Raw genomic sequence first — 22,798 nt, forward strand, 5'->3', positions numbered from 1 at the left:
CTCTAGTCTTTAACAGCAGTGGGGAAAACTGGCCACTGCTGTCACACAGAGACACACGCGCAGCGAGCGGTCACGTCAACTGGGCTGATGCTGCCGTGCACGAGCCCACATTCATGATTCCCAAATTCTGTTGGAGAACAGATAATTTTAGGTGTGATGACGGCTATATACAAATTTTAGGCCCAGAGGAACTTTGGGTTGGAGTTCAGCAACACTGTCAACTAGTTCGAATGAAAAGGCCAGAGGAAAATCTCACATCTCAATTCATAAGACAAGCATTTTCAGTATCACTAAGGTGAAAACTCTTACTAGAAAATAATTTTCTTCAAAGAAGCCTGAATGCAGTCACACCAGATGAAGGGGCTTTGGAGAAGGGAAGGATCTAGAAGACTGTAGTGGGCCCCAATTAAACAAAAGTGGGTTTTCTTCTTAAATAGTAAGGGAGATGCTATTTGGCAGTCAATATGGGGTAACTGTTTAAAATTCAAGGATAGTAATATTTTATATACTTTAAAGCCCAAAATAGTACAGCGTGGTCACAGGTAAAAACATGAATGACATAAAGAGCGGGTGAGACTGGCTCCTTGATCTGAAGAAAGGCCAGCCCTAACACTTGATCCTTATCCATCCCTTGCATACTGAGGAGGACTAACTATGGCAAGAGAATACATTTCACTTTGTGAAGTTAGTTTTCATAATCTATAGTTTAAAACTATTACTACTCAGAAATTTGGAGCCCAAGCAAGAATTCTTGAGATTCCTCCCACATAGAAAGCATTAAGATCTCCTGCTCTAGCACCATCCAAAGGACCCACAGTTGTGGCTAGTCAATGAGGCCCAGGGGTCAGGTCTTGTAAGGAGGAGACAGTGGCCAGAAGCCAGGGATCAAGAAGAGAGAAATGACAGCAGATGTGGTGGAGAAAGAAAAGGAGTGGGGAAGAGAAGAGGCAGGAAAGAGGGAACTAACACTAATGAGGAAGCAAGGAGGCCTGACTGGCAGAGTAACATCCTGCCTGACACCCGTCTGCAGCCAATGATGCAGAAGCAAGGAAAGGCAAGGCTTGGCCTCACACGGGCACTGTCCCGAGGCATCAAACACACTGGAGCCAGGTGGGCAGTGCCTCAGGCCTTGCCATCCAGGGACGCGTATACAGTCTGGCGTGGCCCTGGGGTCTGACTCCTAACTTCTACTGCTCCCTACATGCATTCTCAGGGTGGAGAAGCCTGCAAGTCCAGGGGCAGCACTAACACTGCATTACCAGCATGTGGCTGCTGCGCCTGGCTGGTTTAGGACTGGCTTGTCTCTCCCCCTGGTGGTTAAAAAAGGGGAGCAGACTGAATGTCACAAAGGGCTGTTCAATTCAGAAACGTATTGCATCATTCCACAAGCTTCCAAAGGGCTGCCAAGCATTCATTAATAGTAGATTGATGGTAAATTGTAGATCCAGGACCTGAGGCGCTCACTGTGAAGGGAGCAGTTTGCTTGGGAGGTCACACTAAATTTTCAGCTTTTAATATTGTCTGCTTCCATTTTTGTGGTTTCTTCTGATGATAAATTAAAAGAAAAAAAAGTGAAGGGCCCTGCAGTCCTCCGTCCCTCCTACAGAAACCCCAGGGACTTTCAGGAGCCAAGGGCCTAAGGGATGCCGCAGCAACGGCTTACAAATGAAAGAGAAAAGAAATTCAGATTACTTGGAAATAAGAGATGAGTGACACGTAAGTGGCCCTTGGGCCTCTTCTGTACAATGCCCACAAAATGACAACCTCCTGAATTATGGACTCACAATGACAGCACATGAGTGAAAAGCACAGAACCATTTGGTGGTGGGAAAATCCATGCTGGCTGGTTCACCTCTATAAAAGTCTGCTTGCTCTCGTGGCCCACACTGTTTTCTCTCTTTCCTACTTGATGCTTTTCAGAAGGGCTGTCCGGGCATTCACAACTGCTTTGAAGGCATCTTCACTGCCAGGGGCCACACACTTGTCAGGGTGCAGAAGCACAGCGAGTTTCCGATACGCTTTATTGACTTCATCCCTAAGGAAAGCAGCAAAGTTCTATGTTAGTAATAGCCACTGCATTTCAGTTATCTGGATAAAATACCTCTTGCTGTAAGCACATTCCCTTTCTCAAAGGTTGGACTAAAGGACTGGGAAACAAACAAACAACAAATCATGTGTCCTACAGAAGTAGGAAAACTTGCAATGCAAAATGAGTAGATAAATGCTAATGGACCTCCTGGTAAAAGAACCATCAGGGGAAACTAGAGGTGCTCACCACCACGCAGGCATTCAGGTGAGGAAAAGCAGCCCCTGGAGTTGGTCTGAGAAGGTAGGGCTCGGGAAGCTGTAGGGGTACAGCCATGGAGAGAGGACCAGTGGACGTCAGGAGAGAAGCATGGACTCTGCTTGGGGGTCTATGGGGAAACCATGCCAGGAAGCACAGGAAACAGAGTTGGCCAGGGAGCAGGCGTCAGAAAGGCCCCTGAAGGCATGACAAAAAAATTGGACTTGATAAAGAGTAACAATGGCAGGTGTTTCATAACAAAATGATGCTGGGGAAACTGTTGTTGAAATTAGCACTCAATCAAGAGGCTGCTACGATAACCCAAGCAAGAATACAAGAGTTTAGATTATGGTGCTTATGGGAGCACCAGGGAAGATAAATAAAGTATGAAGAAAGATACGGCAGAAGAGATGATAAACTGTGGAGACTTCTCTACAGACTGTGGAGAAGACATGAGGGAGAGGGGTTGGAAAGAGTTGCAGTGTTATGGGGAACTTTAGGCCCTGAGAAGTTGGTAATACCACTGCCCAAGACAGGGACTCCCTGAGACCACAGAAGAAACAAGAAATTAATATTATGCAGAGAGGAAGGAAGAGTAACAGTGAACATTCCCCAGAGGCCAGCAGAACTGCAGGAGACCCCTAGGCCTGACTCCCCTGGGGGGAACAGGTTTGAGAGGGGTCTGGAAACCACATGTCCTGTCCTTCCACTTTCTCTTCACCATCTTAGCCATCACGCCTCCCAGAGGTTTCTATGTGCCCGAGCGCTCCCCTGGTCAGATGACCTCTGTCTGCCAGAGAGCTTACTTCCCGCCTTCCTTGCGATTCAGGGTTCCAGGGATCCTCTAAGCATGTGGTATGGTGCTTCCCCAACACCCTAGCTATTAGCCTTCATTTTTTATCAGAAGGATTTCTAATTTGCCTCTCCACATTAGGGAGATGGTTTGAAATCTTGGATGTGACAGTCTTGTGTCAATTTGGAGACACTGAGGTCGTGGACCATGTTACTTGTTCAGGGTGCAAGCACATATCCTAAGGCTTTTTCTGTTTAATGCTTTTAGATGCATCCTTCTGAATTTTCTTCTTTTAACCTTGCATGTAGCTGTTTCACATACGTAGTTTTGATGGTAGCTAACAAGAATCTCAGTCTCCTTCTGTGAAGAACTTGAACTGCCAGAATTCTTATTTTTCCAAAAGACCCCCATTCCTTCAGACATCTTCCCCATGGGTGAAGCCTGGACAGGGCCCTGCTAGTGACTCTGCTTCCTGAGGGAGCATGTCCACATGGACTTAGGAATTAGGCCTGGGCCTCTGCACTAACAGTGCCTTTCAAGAATTCTGAGTAGCAGGGAGATTTTCAAGGAAAAGTTTTGGAAAAACAAGCCTGAGTGTTATATGTAACAAATACATTAACTCTGCTGAAGATGAGGATTTTCTTAAAATGCAAGAACAATAAACACAGCAGCAAAAAAACATGAAAAATCCTCTGTAACTTAAAAAAAATGTTTTTGGTTTGCCCAAAAGTACTCAAAAGCACAGAAAATTAGTTTGATAAATGCTGAGGAAGAAAGAGAAGTACCTGTTTATATCGGTTAAAGATATGGAACGTGTGGAGGTCCTGATAGTTCGGTACATTCCAATTAACCACAGTAAATAAAGAAAGAGCTAAGAGTTTCTTTTTTCCTTAATGAGTATTATTCTAAGTTAATTAATAAGTAATAGCTTTTTGGTTGTATGGTCACTATCCCTTGGAGATGAAATGGAAGACTTCAGAATGAGACAGTGGAAAAATTCAGAATGAGACTACAAGTGCCTAAAAGTACATGTAAAAGACACCAATTAACTCCGGGTTATGCATGTGAGCCCCCCTGAATGCCCTCACATGTTCAAGCACCCTCAATAAGGTGGGAAGTTGAGGGTAACTGTCTCTCACTGTTCCTCTTCCTTCTGGACTTAAAGACATTCTGGGAGACCAAAACAGGTTAAGAGATACTTAATGCTGACATGGTATTTCAAGACACAATTTTTTCTTTTGTGGGGATCAAGGTGAAAAAGTAGGAAAAAAGCAAGAGGAGAAAAACTGTGGGCAAAATAGAGAGCTCTGAGCAATCTATTAGATACTATGTATAATAATAGTAGTGGTATATGGTTAAAAGTTATATAACCATACTGAAAAATGATTTATTCTTGCACGAACAACAAAAAATAGTGATTTTATTTTTCTTCTTCCTGAATGATTTTTTTGGCATTTAAAATAAAGTAATTTAACCAAAATATATACACAGATGAAGAACTGGCAGGATTTTTGAAAGAAACAGCAAAAACAGACAGCAAGAGGTAGACACATCAAGTTCAATTCTGCCACCTGCTCCTCGGCGCCTGAATACGTGATTAGTCTCATTGAGTTCTGATTTTCCAACATCTAAAATAAAATGTTTAGACAAGTTGATTGCTAATATTCTTTCCTCCTCTAAAATGCTATGACTTAAGAATTCTCTTCTGTAAGGTTATTTTATTAAGGTTACATTGGCTTCAAGGCTCTTATTTAATACAAACATTAGCAGACATGCATAAACACAGTAAACCAGTTCAGAAAGAAGTTATGTGTGTACACGACACAGTTCCCTTATCAGGAAACCATGTCCTCTATTTTGTTCCTTTCATATTCAGTTACTTCAGTGAAGGAGAGTGGAGAGTCATTAAATAATTTATTTTTACAAATCTTCATAATTCTAGGCAACTACAAGATCTCTTGCCCCTATAATTTGGATGATTGTGTTTCTAAGAGAACTCAGCACTCAGGACCCTAGAGCACTGCTTACCTGGAGGCTCCAGGTTTGACTCCCAACATGTCCCAACTGTCTTTACTGTTTCGAATTCTGCGGATGGTGTCTGCTTGTTCTTTGGTGAAACTAGCACTGCTATTGGTGACAGGACGTTTCCCGCCATTTTCACATAAATCAACTATGGATAAATAGAAAGTCTGAAAAAAAAAACAAAACAAAACAAAAACAAAAACGCCACACATCCCAGTAGAGAATTAATCTTGGGAAAACAGGAATACCTTTTAAGCATCAACTTAAGTAACTTTTAATTGCAATAACTTAAAATTCATGATAAAGCTAGTATGTACTTTGGAAGATTTTTTTCTTTTGTTACGTATAAGAAATATATTATACAACATTATGTAATTTGTAAATATACACGTGTATATATATGTGTATATATATACTTAAACACTTTACTTAAAAAGTAAAAGGAATAAAATTTAAATGACTCATAATCCTACTCTTAGATAATTACACTTAAGGTTAAAATGTAGTAGATGAACATTGTTAAAAAATTTCAAATAGGCTTAAAAAATGTGTAAAATGAAAACTATTTCCCCTCAAGTTCCTCTCTTCAATGTAACCACTGTTAATAATTTAAAAGTATTGGGCCTCCTTGGTGGTGCAGGGGTTAAGATGCAACCTATGAAGCTATCCACAGCCACTATAGCACGAGTTCAATCCCTGGCCAGGGAGCAACCCACATGGCACAGCAGACCTCTCCTGTCTTGCCCGCTGCTCCCCTCAGCAGTGTATTTCGTCCATCTGCCTGTTCTGTTCCCCACTCTGCCTCTGGTGAATCCTCTCACCCTCCCCATACCTCTGGCCTGTACCCCAGTTCTTATATACATAAATAAATCTTTAAAAAAAAATTTTAAATTATCCTTCCAGAAAGGTTTACTATTTAATCTCTGTTTACAGAGATGATTATATTATTATAATTATTACAATGTAAATAAGACAAAATCAAGTTATTGCATGACATAAGTCTCTAGTAAGTGTATAGGCTGCAAAGAAAAGATTTGTTAAATTGAACCAGCAGGAAAGCACTACTTGTAAGTACTTAATTACAGAATAATTTTATTATACTGTCAGTCTTTTTCTTTAACAGACTAATTTATCCATTAGTTCTACTCAAGATTTATCTGAAGGATAAAAGTATCCCAAAAGTGGCCAGAGTTCATAGATGTTTCCTTGTGCTAGGCATCAAAAACTTTTCTTCTAGGCTATAAGTTATACTAAAATAAAAATACTCAGATTTCTGAGCACACAAGTATTCACTCTTAACACATATAGCTTTAGAAGAACAGCTATGGTATACTACACAGAACACTAAAATTAAAGCAAAAATCTTTATTATTTTATTATTTCCATGTGTGAGTTCTACCCATAATGGAGTAATGGATACTGGATGAGGTCTCCTGCCATATAAACTACCATAAAAGTGAAAAAATATTTATAGGCAGTGGACAAAGCAAGTGCAAGACTGTACCTCAGTTTTCCAACCTGGAACCTACTGCCTGTTCATGTCACAGATGACTGGAGTCTATGATGCCACTGAGCTAATAAGGACACACAGATTAGAGCTAGAGGATGCTGAAGTGGCTAGACTGCAGATCAGGGTGCTCAAGAGGGAGTTGTGTAGAGCTTGGCCCCTGGAATACACGTAGGGGGGAGTTCCCCACTAGTCTGTAGCTTAGAGCTAGCCCATACATATAGAGGGTGAAGTGACCTGAGGCTAGCCAGGTAAGAGCTACTACAGCACTCAGAACAGAACTGATGTACTGGAGTCTATTGGTGCTGGGAAAGCCATCCTGGGGACACTAGAGTCTGTCTGACTTGCCAGAATAGAGAGACGGCCCTAGTACTTCATTAATACCCCCAGTATCCAGCTGAGACACCAGGGAAAGGTCAAGCCTCAGGAGTTAGACTCACCCTAACAAAACCTAAACCAAGAGGTTTTAAGTGCTGTAAACAGAGGTGAATCTAGCCAAATTAGAAGGCCTTGGGAAACCCTTTACTTCCTTAAGATCCTTGCTATTAAAGAAAAAAGAAAAAAATCAAATCTATGCAAGTTCATGTAATCTGCCCACAATTAAACAGCCTGCTGAAGCAAGAATCAACATTATTCTGAGGAAAACAAAAGAATATATGTATTTACCCTCTACAGTGTATTAGCCACAATGAATGGTGTTAAATCAAAACTCACTACTCATACAAAGGAACGAGAAAATGTGATTCATAGTCAGGAAAAAAATAGTAGTCAATAGAAACTATTCCCAAAATAGTTCAGCTACTGTACTTAGCAGACAAAGACTTTAAAGCAACTATTATAGCTAATTCAAAGAGGCAAAGGAAAATGTGTTCAAAGAACTAGAGGAAAACATACTCTTAATGAGTGAACAGATAAAGGAGCTCAAAAGAAAACTAGGAAGGACAAAAAAATGCAGATTTTAGAAATGAAAGACACTGACTGAAAAATTCACCCATTGGACTTAGCAGCTTGATGAAGTCAAATCAACAGAATATATGCAATCTGAAAAATACAGAAGAAAAATAAACATCACTTTAAGGACTGTACAAAATCAAATAGTTGAATATATACTTAAAGTCCCAGAAGTAAAATATGGAGAATAGTGCCAAAAAAAAATTGTTTTGGTAAAAAAAAAAAAAAAAAACCCGAACGGCCAAACCTCACCATATTTGATGAAAAAATACCTGCCCACAAATTCAAGAAAATCAACAAACTCCAAATAAGATAAATATAAATATAAATAGATCTATATTTGGGCACGGTCCAGCTGTGAAAATCAAAGAGAAGAGAAACTCTGAAAGTACCTGGAGGGGGAGAAAAAGACAGACCATCTGCAGAGTGAGTGAGTGAGGGACGGGCGCGGACCTCTCCTGAGGCATGACTGAGGCCACAAGAGAACAGAGCAATATCTTTAAAGTGCTGAGAAAAATTTAATCTCTAACAGTTATTGTTTCCACCTCTTGGACAAGTCATTACTACTCTTAGATGCCCTTATATCTGAAATGAGAATACCAGGCTCAAGAGTCTCAAATGAGATGAAACATGCAAACTTTTCTAGAACTGTAAAATACTATTCAAATGGTTAAGTGTCACTGTGGCACACATATGGTTAAAAACTCCCATACTCGAAAGAATACAAAGTGGCAAACCAGCATCAACCTTATTTGGTCTTGAAATAGAAGCTACTGATGCCCAATTCAGTCTGTCAGGCAAGGATGAAGCTTGTCTTCTAGTAGGAGGAGTGACATCTTGTGAGAAGGAAATTCAGCATAAAATCCCACTCAATAATTAAGAACAACTCTTTATAGTATAGCTACATTATTTGAAATGCTAAAAATTCCCAAAATATCAGATATATTCGCAAGAAAAAAATGCATTATTCATATCACCACTTACTTCCAAATGTATCTATAATTAAGAGTTGACTTTACTTTGTAACATTGTTTTAAATAGCCTCCTCCTTCTTTTAAAATTATTCAAGATTAGTAACTTTGAAAAAGTGACCATCCATTCAGGCTGCAATGTGAGTAGATTCTTCTATTACATACCTAATTGGTAAGACCTAATTTTTGTATAGCTGGTTGGATTCTGCAATTATAATTGTCTATTGACTAACTGCATCCCTTTGGGCTACAATATAGAACTCTATTAGCTATGACAAGGCGATTTTGCCAAAGTAACGCTTCCATTTTATTACACATTATAAATCTCACACTACGAGCCAAAGGCAGTTTTAAAGAAAATCTTTGTCTTGCTAAAGGAGGGTATCATAACCAATGTTAAACTTCACAGTCATCAGAATCATCTGAAGAGCTTTTTCAAAATTTAGATTTCTCATTGCCATCACATTGGGCCCCAGAAGGCACAGAGCTCAGCAATTGGTATTTTGGAGAATTTCCCCTGGGAATTTTGAATAGCAGCTAGGCTGGACCAGAGCTAATCAAGGGCATTTCTTTTTCTCTCATTCTCATACCAGCTTCTGAAAAGAAAGAACTATTCTAATGAGAAATTCTGATTAGCTTTTTGCTTTCCCTGACTTAAAATTTGGTATGGTTAGCCTTGACACAAAATGACAAAATGCTAGGGTACCTGGAACATCTCATTGATTCCTTCTCCAGTCTGTGCTGAAGTTTCGAAGTACAGGAAACCTTTACTTTCGGCCCAGAGACGGCCCTCACTCTCATCTACACAGCGGTGCTTGGTACAGTCGATCTGCAATACAAAGTTGAGGGAGAAGATTCCAACCTTGTCCCACTAGAACAAGCCCTTTCTGGGGCCCTTTCTGGACTTATTCTATGCAAAACAACAACAAAAAACTATTTTTAATGATAAAATTACCAAGAGCAATAAAGACCAAAAATTACTAATACTGAACATAGATTGATTTTATGGGCAAAACTACCAGTGTCTGCAACTACACTTCCCACTGTGCCCTATAAGAAAACTGCAGCTGTTCGTCTCTAAAAACTAGCGTGGTGATGTTACCACACTCGAGGCCACACTTTCCGCACACCACGGTTCACCTATACGGCCCCTCCTCCAGTCAGGTCAGAGCTCCACCATTAGGCCCCACCTCTCCTACTCAGTTACCAATATCCTTCCCCAAGAGTGACCAGAAAGAAATGGATAAAAATCATGCTATATCAGATTTGTAAAAATTATTCTAGTTTTAGAGACATGTTTGGAAGGTTGTGTAAGGAATTTTCTGTTGTGTACCCTAAAACTCCGAGCAGTAAGAGGAATGAATCTAGAAAGTTGAGCATACCATTCCCAAAGAAATTACCTTATTGGCACACACTACAAATACAATATTCTCCATGTTTCCATGAGGTCCAAGATCCTGCTTCATTTCTGCCAGCCATGCATCAAGGGCATCAAAGGAATCTTTCTGCCCAACATCATAGACCAGTATCACACCCTGTGTGTCCTTGTAAAACTCGTTGCGAACCTTCACATGAAAGAATAAAAGCACAAAATGCAGACTTTTTGATTTTTTTTTTTTAAAGAGGCACGTATTTTATTTATTTATTTGTTTGTTTGTTTATACAAGCACTGGGTACAGTCAGAAGCGCGGGAGGGTGAGAGAATTCACCAGAGCCAGAGCAGGGAGCAGAACAGGCAGAAGGACCAAAGTACACTGCTGAGGGGAGCAGCGGGCGGCAGGAGAGGTCTGCGCGCCATGTGGGACCCTCCTCCGGTGGCCAGGAAGCAGCCGGGGATTGAACCGGCACCGCAGAGGCCGCAGGGAGCTTCGCAACCCAGCGCTCAACCGTTGCGCCACCGGGGAGGCCCCAGACTTTTTGATTTTATAAAAATGCCTTTCATAGTCACCAACTTCACAAAGTGTGCTCTTGTGTGCAGCCGTAGTATTTGCGTCATGGTGTCGCAGTATCTACTGGTCTTTAGGGGACATCTTATAAATCAGCGTAATGTGATTTTAAAAACCTGTTAGTACAGAGGACTTGTAATGGAAACAACAGCCTCCTGCCCCACCCCTCCTTACCTCCAGTTCCTCTCCCCAGAGGCAATCAGTCTTTAATTGTTGTTAGATCTTGAAAGAACACAAATCTTATGAAGTGAGGCTCTTAGCAAGAACTCATAAGGTGAGTGAACAATTAAAAAGAACTTAAAGTGAAAGTGACACCAATATCAGTAATAGGTACAGCCACTTATCTATCACATCCCAAAGCTGGCTTCCCTGGAATCTTGGGCAGAGCTTCCTGTGAGTCTTAGGTCTGTAAACAAATTCTGGAATTCCAAACTCAGAGCCCAATGTAATATAATGTAAAAGAGGACCAGCTCTGGAGTTAGATGGATCTGGGTTCACACTTCCTAGTTGTGTGATCTTGGGCAAGTCACTTAACCTCTCTCCATCTCAGTTTCCTCATCTGTAAATGGGGATACTACTACTTACTTCACAGGATTATTATGAGGATTAAATGAGAGCATGAAGGCAGAGCACCAAAAGGCACCTGAACAATAATGTGTATTAGGTCCTTTTCCCTTCCTTCCTGGCATTCATTCTCTGACTGTCCTCCTCCAAACTGTCCTCCTAGAAATGGCCACTTGCCCCTGGGGCATGTCTACAATATTGGGCAGCATGAAGCACAGGGCAAACTAAAGTGGCAAAGGCAATGATAGGTTAAGTGAGTGATGGGCAATTGCAGATTGGGGGTTTTAGGCCAAAGTCCAGGAAGAACCTTGACAGTGATGTTGTACTATATGTTCTTTTCAGAAAATTCCAGTGTATACCCAGAAACACTGATTATGTACTAAGAAATGGGGCCTTCCCGGTGGTGCAGATGTTGAGCACTGGGTTGCAAAGCTGCCCACAGCCTCTGCAGTGCCGGTTCGATCCCTGGCCGCTAGGTGAGGGTCCCACATGGCGTGCAGACCTCTCCTGCCGCACCCGCTGCTCCCCTCAGCAGTGTACTTCGGTCCTTCTGCCTGTTCTGCTCCCTGCTCTGGCTCTGGTGAATTCTCTCACCCTCCCGCGCTTCTGACTGTACCCAGTGCTTATATAAATAAATAAATAAATAAATAAATAAATAAATCTTAAAAAAAAAAAAAAAGAAATGAAGATAACATGTACACATCAGGCATGAAGTGTCTATAGGTTTCTGAGCAAAGATACTACCTGAACCAAGAATGAAATGCCTGTTAATTTGCAGATTCCTATGACGTTATTCCCTAAAATTAAAACCAACAAAATCAGAAAAAATTGAAAGTGATGAAGACAATGTCTTCCTCCCTCAGTACTCAGGCCCTGTGCCCTCCTGCTGCAGTTACAACAGGAGTCTCCCGTCTTTCCTGAAACTCTTGCTACCTTGGCTCCCAAACCACATTTTCAGGGTCTTAACTGATCTCATTCACCAACTCCTTTTCTCTCCATTGTTCCCTCCTGGCTGCCACCACAATCCCCCAAATCTTGCCATAGTGCCTTGTCCTTTTTTTTTTTTTTTTTAAAATCCCAACTCAGCAACAACAACCACTTGGACAGTTTCCAATGCGAAAACCTCCAAGATGAGCCCTTTCATCTCAGCTTCCGGACCCGCATCTGGTATCCCTCCACGGGATGGGAAGCAAGGCGCTGCACCCTCACAATGCACCATCATTGCATTACCCTCTGGGCCTTCCAAGTATAAGTACTTGAGACATTTTTTTTTTTTTAATAAAGAGGGTTTTATTTATTTTTTTAATAAAAGATTTATTTATTTATTTATACAAGTACTGGGTACAGTCAGAAGCGCGGGAGGGTGAGAGAATTCACCAGAGCCAGAGCAGGGAGCAGAGCAGGCAGACTGAAGTACACTGCTGAGGGGAGCAGCGGGCGGCAGGGGAGGTTTGCGCACCATGTGGGACCCTTGCCCAGCGGTTGGGGAAAGAACTGGGGCGCTGCAGAGGCTGTGGGCAGCTTTGCAACCCAGCGCTCAACCGCTGCGCCACCAGGGAGGCCCTTGAGACCTTTTTTTTAACTGATTGACTGAATGACTGAATGTGCTATAGTAGAGAACAAAAGTAGAGACCGAAGGGGAAAAGAATGAATTTCAAAATGTAGATCATGATGTCCAGAGGGAGATTTGTGTATAAAGAGATTTAGCAAACACAAAGGATTTCTCTTTCAAGGGACTCAATCAAGTTCACATCTGGACTCAGCAACTAGCTACCTATATAATCTTGAGTAAGTTTTGTTTTTTTAAATTACCTTGGGTCTTAGTTTTCTTCTTTGTAAAATGAAAAGTTCAAAGTAGAGGTTTCAGTTATCCCCGATGGTTCAATTATCCTTGTCTCCCAAACAGGTTTGAATGTTAGTCCTAACAGACTTGCTACATCCAAAGTTTAATTAAATAGGATGCATGGGGAATTGGGATTATCTCATTCTTCAGGCAGAGATGGCGTATTTTCTAGCTTATAGGTTTGAGAAAACTGTTATTTAAGCTGCAGAAAATTTCTCTAGACCCTGTAACACCAGAATTCAGCCATGAGCCCCAGTGAAAACAAGACTGGTGGTAAGATCCAAGCCATGCCACTCCCTTGCAGTCCTCTCTCTGACACTTTCTAAGATTGCTACCTCACATACTGAGTGGACTGCACTTTCTCAGCTCTGATGGAGGATAGACACCAAGGTCTGAGGAGGCCATCGGTGGTGAGAATCGCTGTGGCACTTCACAAGAGTGTGCTGAGCACAGGCACCCTTTGGCCAACGTGGGGCTGAGGAAGATGAAGGCTTCTGACTTGTCAAAAGGGAGAAGTTGAGATAGAAATAGCAAATGTTTGATAAAAAAAGGGCAAGATTAAGCTCATTAAGGCTAATTCAGAGAAAAAGTATCTCAGAAGTGGTGACTTCAAGAACCTTCTATTAATTATACTTCTATTTTCATGAGTTGCTGGGGGAAAAAAAGCTATTATGATTTCAGCGTCTAATGATAGAAAGTAATAGAAACTCAGTGTTTTCCACTAGTCAGTATCTAGAATGCTGTGTTTCCTTCTCAGCTCCCTATCAGCTACCTAGAGATTATTCACAGAGGATGTGACAGGGATAGCTGTGGCAGCAATAAAAAAGTGTTACCTGGTAAGGAGCAGATTAACAAATATTAGAAAGGCTCTCATGTAGAATCACAGCCTGTGTTGCTCCCCAAACAAGACCAGAATCAGTGGTGGAGTCAAAGAAAGACAACCTTCATAAAGGAGAAATGGTCAAATGGAGTTTTTAATTCCATAAAGGATCAGCACTTGAAGCTGATCATGACATTCTCCGAGCTCTTTAGTCTGCTCCACTCAAAACTGCCCTGTGTACTCTATCACCCTTGGGTTCCTAAGAGCCTACGTGACTCCTACTTACCCATCAACAGTCAGTTTAAGTGTTCTTTCAGCAGGACTTCCTGCACTCCCAGGTAAGCTGCACCTGGGTACTGAGCGCTCTGTCATCTGTTTAACATGTGTCTTTTCTGACATACTTATGCCCCCGAGAACACGGGCTGTGTAGTTCTAGTATCCAGTATCAGAGATTTTGGGATCTCTTCCTAAACCCACTGACAGTACTGGATATAGGTTGCTTCAAAAAAAAAAAAAAAAAAAAAAAGGCTTTCTTACCTCGTAGAAGAAGGGGTGTCCAGCCATATCAAAGATGTTGACTTTGATTTCTCGGTCTCTGACCTGTACCCTGCAATGGATAAATGAAAATAATTCCAAAGAAGGTCATGGTTTCTGCATTATCATTCATCATTTATTTCATTTACAAATTTCATAGTGTATATGTATGAAATTTTAAAAAGACTTTCTTAGTGCCTCTTCTTGATTCCTTTTTTTTTTTTTTTTTATTTTTATTTATTTATTTATACAAGCACTGGGTACAGTCAGAAGCGCGGGAGGGTGAGAGAATTCACCGGAGCCAGAGCGGGGAGCAGAACAGGCAGACTGACGAAATACACTGCTGAGGGGAGCAGCGGGTGGCAGGAGAGGTCTGCGCACCATGTGGGACCCTCCTCCGGTGGCCGGGGAGCAGCCGGGGATAGAACCAGCGCTGCAGAGGCCGCGGGCAGCTTCGCAACCCAGCGCCCAACCGCTGCGCCACCGGGGAGGCCTCTTCTTGATTCCATTTAATCTTTAAAACAGGAGTTGGCAACTTAACAGATGATCCTGCACCTAATTTTAAGAACAATGAACTTGAACATAAGCACCCAACCTCATTTACCTTCAATTTACGTCAAGATTCTTCAGTCCACACCTCTTACCTAACAAATGGCAGCTATTACTATGGTACAAAGAAAAAATTATTTGGGACAAATAGGAATAAATTAAAGTAAAATAAAATGTTTTATTACTCTTAGTAAAACATCTTAATTACTATGGTCATGCCTGGTTACCATGTAGTACAATAACAAAGGCCTATTATTATTGACATCTATTAAATTTTCTTGTGAAAAACTGAAAAACAGAGAAAAGAACAAAAAGTAACAATCATTCATATTAGAGTTAACTACTGTTAATGTCATAGTATATTTACTTTTTTTAGTAAAGAAATTATCAGAAAATTATTGAACAGATAATTCAAGCAAAAAAAAAAAAATACAAAGATAAAAGTTTCAAAGTTATACCAAATCTAACACCTAGGAAAAAAAGTTCATTAATATACATGAACATCTCTGCAGACTTTTTATTCACAGGTAAGGCTGATAAACATATTTTTCTAAAAATGGGATTCTACTATTTAAAAATAAAAAGCATAAAATTTACATTTTATTTGAATTTAACAAAAGCAAAAGAAACTGAAGTGAACACAGAATTATTATTGAGCTTTTAAAAACAAATGTTTCCTCATCACAGGAAATATTATTTCAAAAAAAGACTATTCACAATTAGCTACAGAGTAGAGTCACTATGTTTTTCAAGTAAACATGTTTCAATTGACACAGCATTGGTATGTCTCCTATGGACTATGAGGACATTAGCACTTGCCTCAATGTCCCTATATCACCCCTGGCATATTTATTATTATTATTCCCTTGTTGATGTTTATAACATCCACTTTCTGTTTGAACCTTAATTACTACAGTAGTTTTATATTACTCGCATATTTAAATCAAACCAAGTACTAATCATCTTATGAATTCTTCATTCCTGACCATGTTTCATACATGACCATATTTCATCCATTCTAAGATGCATATTGCTTTCATTTTGACATCTGTAAAATCAAGATCCAGCTTATAGAAACAGAGTGTGAGGAAAGCAAAACAAAACAATAACAAGAATTTGAGAGCAACCAGAGAAATCCCATACAACAATTTATACTAGAACATTTTACCGTAAAAAGATAGCAGCTGAGAAGGGATGGGCTGAGAGTCAGGAAGTAACACAAATGTGTTCACACATTGAAACAAAGGAGGTCAATTTAACTCAGAAGCCAAAGAGGGGAAATTACCTTAAGAAAAATGGTAACACATTACCTTGAGGCAGCACTTTCCCAAGGTGTGGCCTAAATGCCACCTGTATCACAATTATGAGCCGGAAATTGTCAAAAATTCAGATTACTGGGCACCACCTCAGACCCAGTAATCAGAATCTTAGTGGTTGGGTCCTAAGAATCTGCACATTTCCAAATTGTACAAATAATTTAGAATGCCGAAATTTGAGCTTTGCCGTACTAAAAACAGGAAGGATGGAAAAGGCATCTACTATTTTGATGGCCCAAAATTCTGCCTCCCAACTTTCTCCTCCTAGTGAAGATTATTCACAGAAGATGTAGTTGAAATGAGCTCTGTCATCTCCTGGATCCCACCCTGCTGACCACAGCTAGCTGAGCTGGAGAAAGGGATCCCCCCTGGGACAACTAAAACCTTCCCTGGATTTCTGATCTTGGGAATATTCGTTCTGACTCCTCTCTAAAAGGAATTTTACAATGTGAGCCTGAGAGCTGCTGGCAGCTGTGTAAAGGAAGCCAAAAGGCAGAAAGAGAGAGATGTAGTAAAATGATTTGGTTTTAATCTGTCCTTGGTTCCAGGCATCTCTGAGGCCTTGCCTCATCCCTGTAATTGGATTAAGTGAATTGATTCTTAGCCTTTTTTTCTCCTTGAGTTGGTATGAGTTGGGTTTTTGTCAATTACATCCTCTTGAATCATAAGGGACAACCATGTGATTGCTGGATTGAATTGTTGAATGAACCACAGTTCTAAGGCATAATATGGTAATTCTCATTTCTTAGTTACTTAAATGGATTAAAAGCAAAACTGCCTTAAATAGGATATCCTACCATCTCGGTGATAAAATTCTGTGCCCTGAAGAACAGATAGCCCCACCACTTTAGTTTGCCTTCTTAAATTTTCCTCTTATATTCTAAACTTGCACACTTTCTGTTTAGATGTATCTTAACTTACCAAACAAAAAATATTTATTGTGTGACTACTATGTACAAACATGCACCAGGCACTTAGAGAGAACAGCCTCTTCTTCACAGGGCTTATAATTAGCAGGAGACATTAAACATGCAAACAAAATAAGACAAGGCAGTTTGTGGTAATTATCACAAACAACATAAAGAAGCTTAAGATTTCTGTCATTTATAACCAAAAAGAGTCCTGACTGATAAAGGGGGTGTTTAGAAGGCCTTATGGGAACAGGAGTACTTTAGACCTTGAAGAAACTGACAAGTGGCAAGATGAGGGGGGAGAACATTTCAGGCAGACAGAATGAATAAGGGCACTGAGGTAGGAAAATGTGAGGGCAGCAGTTCCCTGCTGATAGAGCAAAGCATGCAAAGGAACCCAGTGAAAGAAGGAGAGAGGCAGGTTAGGGGCAGAATAGTGAATGCCTAGAATTCCACCTTTATGGAGAGTGCGGTCTTCTTAATTCTACACTTTGGCAATATTATTTCTTGCTAATGTAGCTATCTCCCCGAGCTCAACCTACCTTTGATTGAGCACCAAATGAATACCCAATATACCCAATTTTACTCTTCCAGATCATTTCTGCTAGATTCCAATAGGCTATAAAGGCCATGGATCACTAAAGTCCTTAGAAAATTTGCCATACAGTAGTTATACATTTTAGAGAGAATATTTCAAATTCTCCAAAAACATAATGACTGACAGAACAATTTTATATAGAAACATGTTACCTGCAAACATGTTGACTTGCTCATGGCTGCTGACTCTACACCCAACATACAACTAGAATCTAATGCCCAATGATGAGCAAATGACACGATCATTACTTATCTGTAAAAAGGCCTCTTATCTTTCTCTTTCTGAATTTATCTTCACAGTCTCTATTTCAAGAAAGATAATTTTAGAAGGGTTCTAATTTATAACCCCCTTCAAAACAATATACTCACTTTGTGACTCCATAGTCAATTCCAATTGTTGCAAGGTATTTAGACACAAATCTTTTCTCACAGTATCGCTTTATAATACAGCTCTAGAAAGGTAAAAAATACATGTCATTAGTAAATAAGCTCTGGGAAAGTATACAAAATAAGCACATTTTCTCATTATGATTCCTTCATTCACCACTTTGGAAGTCTTTTCAAAGGTCAAAATTGTAAAATAACTGAAATGTATGCTCAAAGTGAAAATTTTAAAGAAACATTTTTATATTTTTCCCTTAATACCATATATGGGTCTTTTTCAGTTTGTTTATTTATTTATTTATTTTTGTGGAGCGGCTGGGGAGCAGCTGGGGAACGAACCAGGGCAGCGCCCCGCAGCCCAGGGCTCAACCGGTGTGCCACCAGGGGAGGCCCTCTTTTTCAGTTTAGTTCTCAATCCTCCTTTCTTCTAAAGATCTCTTCTTCCACTTTCAACAATATTACTAAAATATCTGTTTAGCCCTGCTCTCCCACCAAGACCAAATCCATACCTCCATCCACGAGCTTCTATTCAGATATCCATTAACATGTCCCAAAACATAAAAAAAAGCTCATCCTGCTAACATCCTAGTCCTGCTAAAAACAACACCATTTTATCAATCACAGAGGATTAAAATAGTAAAGACATATTTGATTTTGAGTCCTTCTAATCTTCTTTTGACTGTTTCTTCCCTCTTTCTTTCATCCTGATTCCCATTGATAACACGTTGCTTTAGCTCCTCATCATCTACTCCAAGAAAATTGTAGGGAATTCTTTATTGGCCTTTCTGCTTCCTTTTCCTGTCAACTTTAATCAATATGGCTCACTAATAACATTATTCATTTCTGAACTCAAAAATCTTCAGTGGTTAACAAAATCCCTTTGTCCTTGATTCAAGGTCCTCCATAATCTGGTCAGCTCCCTGGCCGGCCATGGATCAAACTCATGCTGCAGTGGCTGGCAGTACCTTGAAAGTGCTGTCTTTAAGCCCTGCGCCACCAGGAAATGCCCCTTAAGCTCTATTTCTGCAAAACCCTAGACCTTGGCTTACTGACTTTCCATCTACTTGGAATACATTTTCTCCCTTTTTTCCAAATCTTACTGATCCTTTAAGGTCCAGCTCAAGCGATGAGCACCCTGTTTATGAGCGCCCTTGCCTGCTCTAGACTCCTCTAGCACTCTGCATATGTCTTATTACACACTCATGCGCACTGTGTATTTGCCATCGGTCAACACTACCTTCTATTGTTAGTTATCTTTTCACATGTGTATATTTGCCTTATCTCTTCAGCTAGACAGCAAACTATCTGAGAGCAAGCCCCAGTATTTTACTTATTTATATTGTTTGCAGCAATTTGCTTCGCACCAAGAAAAACAATTTAAAATGACAAATATTATTAGTAAATCCTTAGCACTCACAAAACTTATAATTTACTTGAAGTGCTGATAATGGAGTTATTCTGCTCAAATCCTTTCATGATGAACCATAATCTAAGTTAAATAGAACAGTTACTTTAAAAAGTACTTAATAAGTTCATGGTGAACTGGAGGTAAAACTTCATTGGCGTCACTACTCCTTAGAGACTAACTGCACTTTTAAAAACACTTCATAGCTTAAAAGCACTTCTCGGATGTTTTCTTCCACATTATCCTGAAAAATAAATATAGCCTTTTTCTAAATTATTCACGAGATTAAGAGGTCTGGAAGTTCTTTAGCTCCAGTGTGCTATTTAAACACTAGTCCTAAATGTTTAAAGAGACACACATTTAAATAACAGTATTAATAACTACTCCCTAAGACACAAAGAGACACAGGTTCCTGGCCTTCAGGATCTTACAAGCCAAGTTAAATAATATAATAAGAGAATTTTTTGCTTTCTCCACTTAGATTTTTTTAGACACTTTTTTAATGCGTTCTAATCAAACTCTTAACAGGCTTGAGTCTTTTTTCCCTCCTAAAATTCATCTGCAAGAACAGCTATCTGAGAAGAACTAATCAAAGAATGAAAAAGAGGAATGGGGCAGGGCGGTAGAAAGAGGAGGAATTTGCACTGACAGATATTAAAATATCATCTGAAACCAATCAAGACAGTATAATATTGACGTCAGAACAGACAAATAGGTCAGTAAAACAGAACAGAATCTCGAAATAGATCCCATTATATAAGGAAAATTTAAAAGTGATGGAAGTGATACCGAAAGCCAATAGGAAAAGGATGATTTAGTAAAATTAATTGAAATACTTGTGTATGTTATTTAAAAGAAGTGACATTGGTACAACATTGTGGGATATTAATTGGAAAGTATATATTTCCCTTTGCTTAAGTAGTTTCATATCCTTTACAGAGCTTGAAATTTTCCTTCATGTGTATCCTACCTATTTCTTAAGTTTAAACACAGGTACTTTATTTTGGTTATTATTGTAAGCTGAAAGTTTTTCTACCATGGGTACCAAACATTTATCATTTGATGTGGTAAAGCTATTGATTAATGTATATTAATGATTTCGTTGAATTTTCATATTTTTTAAGTTTTCTATTAATGCTCTTTGGGTTTCCAGAGAAACAATCATATCATTTGCAAATAACAATAATTTTGCTTTCTCCTTCCCACGACTTCATATTTTATTTCACCCTCTTGCCTAACTGCATTGACCAATAAATCTAGAACAATGTTAAATAAAAGTGATGACACTGGCCATTTCTGATGTTGCACCATTCAACATAATAAAATTACAAAAGTGATTTCTACTCATTTAGACAATTTAGTACATAACCTTCTAGAGGCTCTATGCTTTTCTTCTTAATGCCTAGCACATAGCTCACATACAATGACTGTTGACTTTCAAGGAATGCTACATTAATACTCAGATACACCTACAGCGCTCCATGAGTAGCACAGGATAATAGTAAAAGGAAAGAAAACACCAATAAACATTTACTGAGCATAAACTAGGAGTGGAGCATTGGCCTAACCACCTTAACAGTACTTTGGCCTTGTCCATTCTGTTGGAGCTGAGTCTGACCGCGTGCTTGGAGTGCGCCAGTGGAAGAAGTGCGAAGATCCGGGGGCTAATGCTGTCTCTGATTTGATTACCTGGGGAGGTTGTTAATCAACAGTTTCCACGCATCCAAAAGAAGGGACAATTTGGGTGAAGAGGAGGCAGCCTTAGAATTCATCTGGAGAATGGCCCACTTCTCACCCTACCACCCCAATAACGGGGGAACTTAGAGTGGATACCCAGTGGATGGAGCGCAGGAAAAGGCGGTAGAAGCCAGGCTTCTTTGAGAGAACGGATGTGGAGACATTACCAGAGAGAAAAACAAAACAAGCAAACAGAACAGAACATCCCTGACACCTGCCCTTGCACACGCCAGCCTCCTGGTGGACATGCAGATTCTGGGCTCCAGAACGAATGCAAAGCGGCATTTTACAAACCCCCAATGCGCACACGCACTCCCGGGTCCCCGCAGCCCCGCTGGGGTAACTAAACTGTCGTTTCTCCACCGCCAGGTCCTCGACGGGCGCCGGGACCGCACATGCGGCGCCGGACCAGACGACCTGCTACAAGGGACCAGGCCTCCTTGTCCTCTTTGGGGTCCGCTCAAGGTTAGCGGCCACACCAGACCCCGTCTCGGGGGAGTGACGTCGGCGCAGCAGGGGCAACCCAAAGGTCAAGAAAGTCGGGAGAGTTTTCCTCTCCGAGCCGCTCCCCCGGGAGGAGACCCCGGCCGGCGCGGGGCGGGCAGGAGGCTGGGCCCCCGCGGGTGAGTGGCCGCCCTCGCAGCCAATCGGCACGTCGCGCCGCCGCGCCGAGGTCCCGCCCCCCCGGCGCGGTACTCACTTTGCCCACCTCGGCGTTGCCCATGGAGATGACTTTGATGCGCAGGGACTTGGCTGACTCCTTCCGCTTCGGCATGCTGGCCTCCATGGCCCTCGCGCTCTCGGGGCCACCCGCCGCGGTGTCTCCGTGTTCACCACCCTGGCCCGTCCCTCAGGCGTCCTCGTCCAATGGCGGCCCCGTTGCTCGCGTCACCGCCCCAGCTCCGCGGCTGGCCATCCCCGCCGCTACCTGGCAGCGAGCGCGGGCGGTTGGGAGCGCCGGGATCCCGGGGAGGGAGCGCAAATCTCGCGATGCTAGGCCGGCGCCGTGACGTCATCACCCGGCCCCGGAGACGGCGCTGTGGCTACCTCTTCCCCGGGTCACGCGGCGGGGTCGAGGCCGGCTCTCGGGAAGGGGATGGGGGGGTGTTGGCGCTGCTCTTCGTGGGAGTGGGGGGCCAGCGGGGTGTTCACTGCATTTGTCGCAATCTCAGCAGAGTGTAGAGACTTATCGGCTGTTCAGGGCAGCTCCCGGGCGGGAAGTATAGAAGGGTTAGTTCCAGGCCCAGTCGCGCTAAAAATTCGAAGTAGCCCGCGGTTCGTTTTAGGTGTTTTCTGAATTTTTTAGGCTCCACGTGTCCGTCCGCTGCACCCCGCACCCTCAGATATTGCTTCCCTTCTTCTGACTCCCTGAGAAGCAGGGTCTGGAGCCAGGAGATTGGGCAAATGAGGCTCAGGCAAAGCTGGGAACGACGCTGAATCCCTTTCCGAACGTTTAAAATAAAGCTGCCCCTCTGGAGTCAGGCGGGGTTTAGCTTTGTCCTTGCTCCTCGATTGTGTGGAAATAACTGTTTCACAATTGTTATTTGAAGTCAGATTTTTAAATAATTCATTTTTTAATTTTAAAATGTTAATACTTAAGGAAAAAAGCTTGTTCTAAATTGCTTTCATCATCAACAAGTACTACAAGTTAGTTCTGTGAAGCT

General features: G+C 41.3%; 1 protein-coding gene across 1 annotated transcript; it reads right to left on the reverse strand.

Moving 5' to 3' along the window:
* Window positions 1-1,902: 1,902 nt before the first annotated feature.
* Window positions 1,903-21,921, reverse strand: DNAJC27 (DnaJ heat shock protein family (Hsp40) member C27; the record flags this gene model as incomplete). The annotated part of the gene is made up of 7 exons (XM_084235642.1): window positions 1,903-2,035; window positions 5,106-5,266; window positions 9,235-9,357; window positions 9,929-10,093; window positions 14,239-14,308; window positions 17,978-18,060; window positions 21,835-21,921. 7 exons carry the CDS (start codon window positions 21,919-21,921, stop codon window positions 1,903-1,905), a joined length of 822 nt encoding a protein of 273 aa, XP_084091768.1.
* Window positions 21,922-22,798: the final 877 nt, after the last annotated feature.

This window comes from Talpa europaea, assembly GCF_964194135.1.
Source record: "Talpa europaea genome assembly, chromosome: 6".
In the NCBI taxonomy this organism is placed as follows: Eukaryota; Metazoa; Chordata; class Mammalia; order Eulipotyphla; family Talpidae; genus Talpa; species Talpa europaea.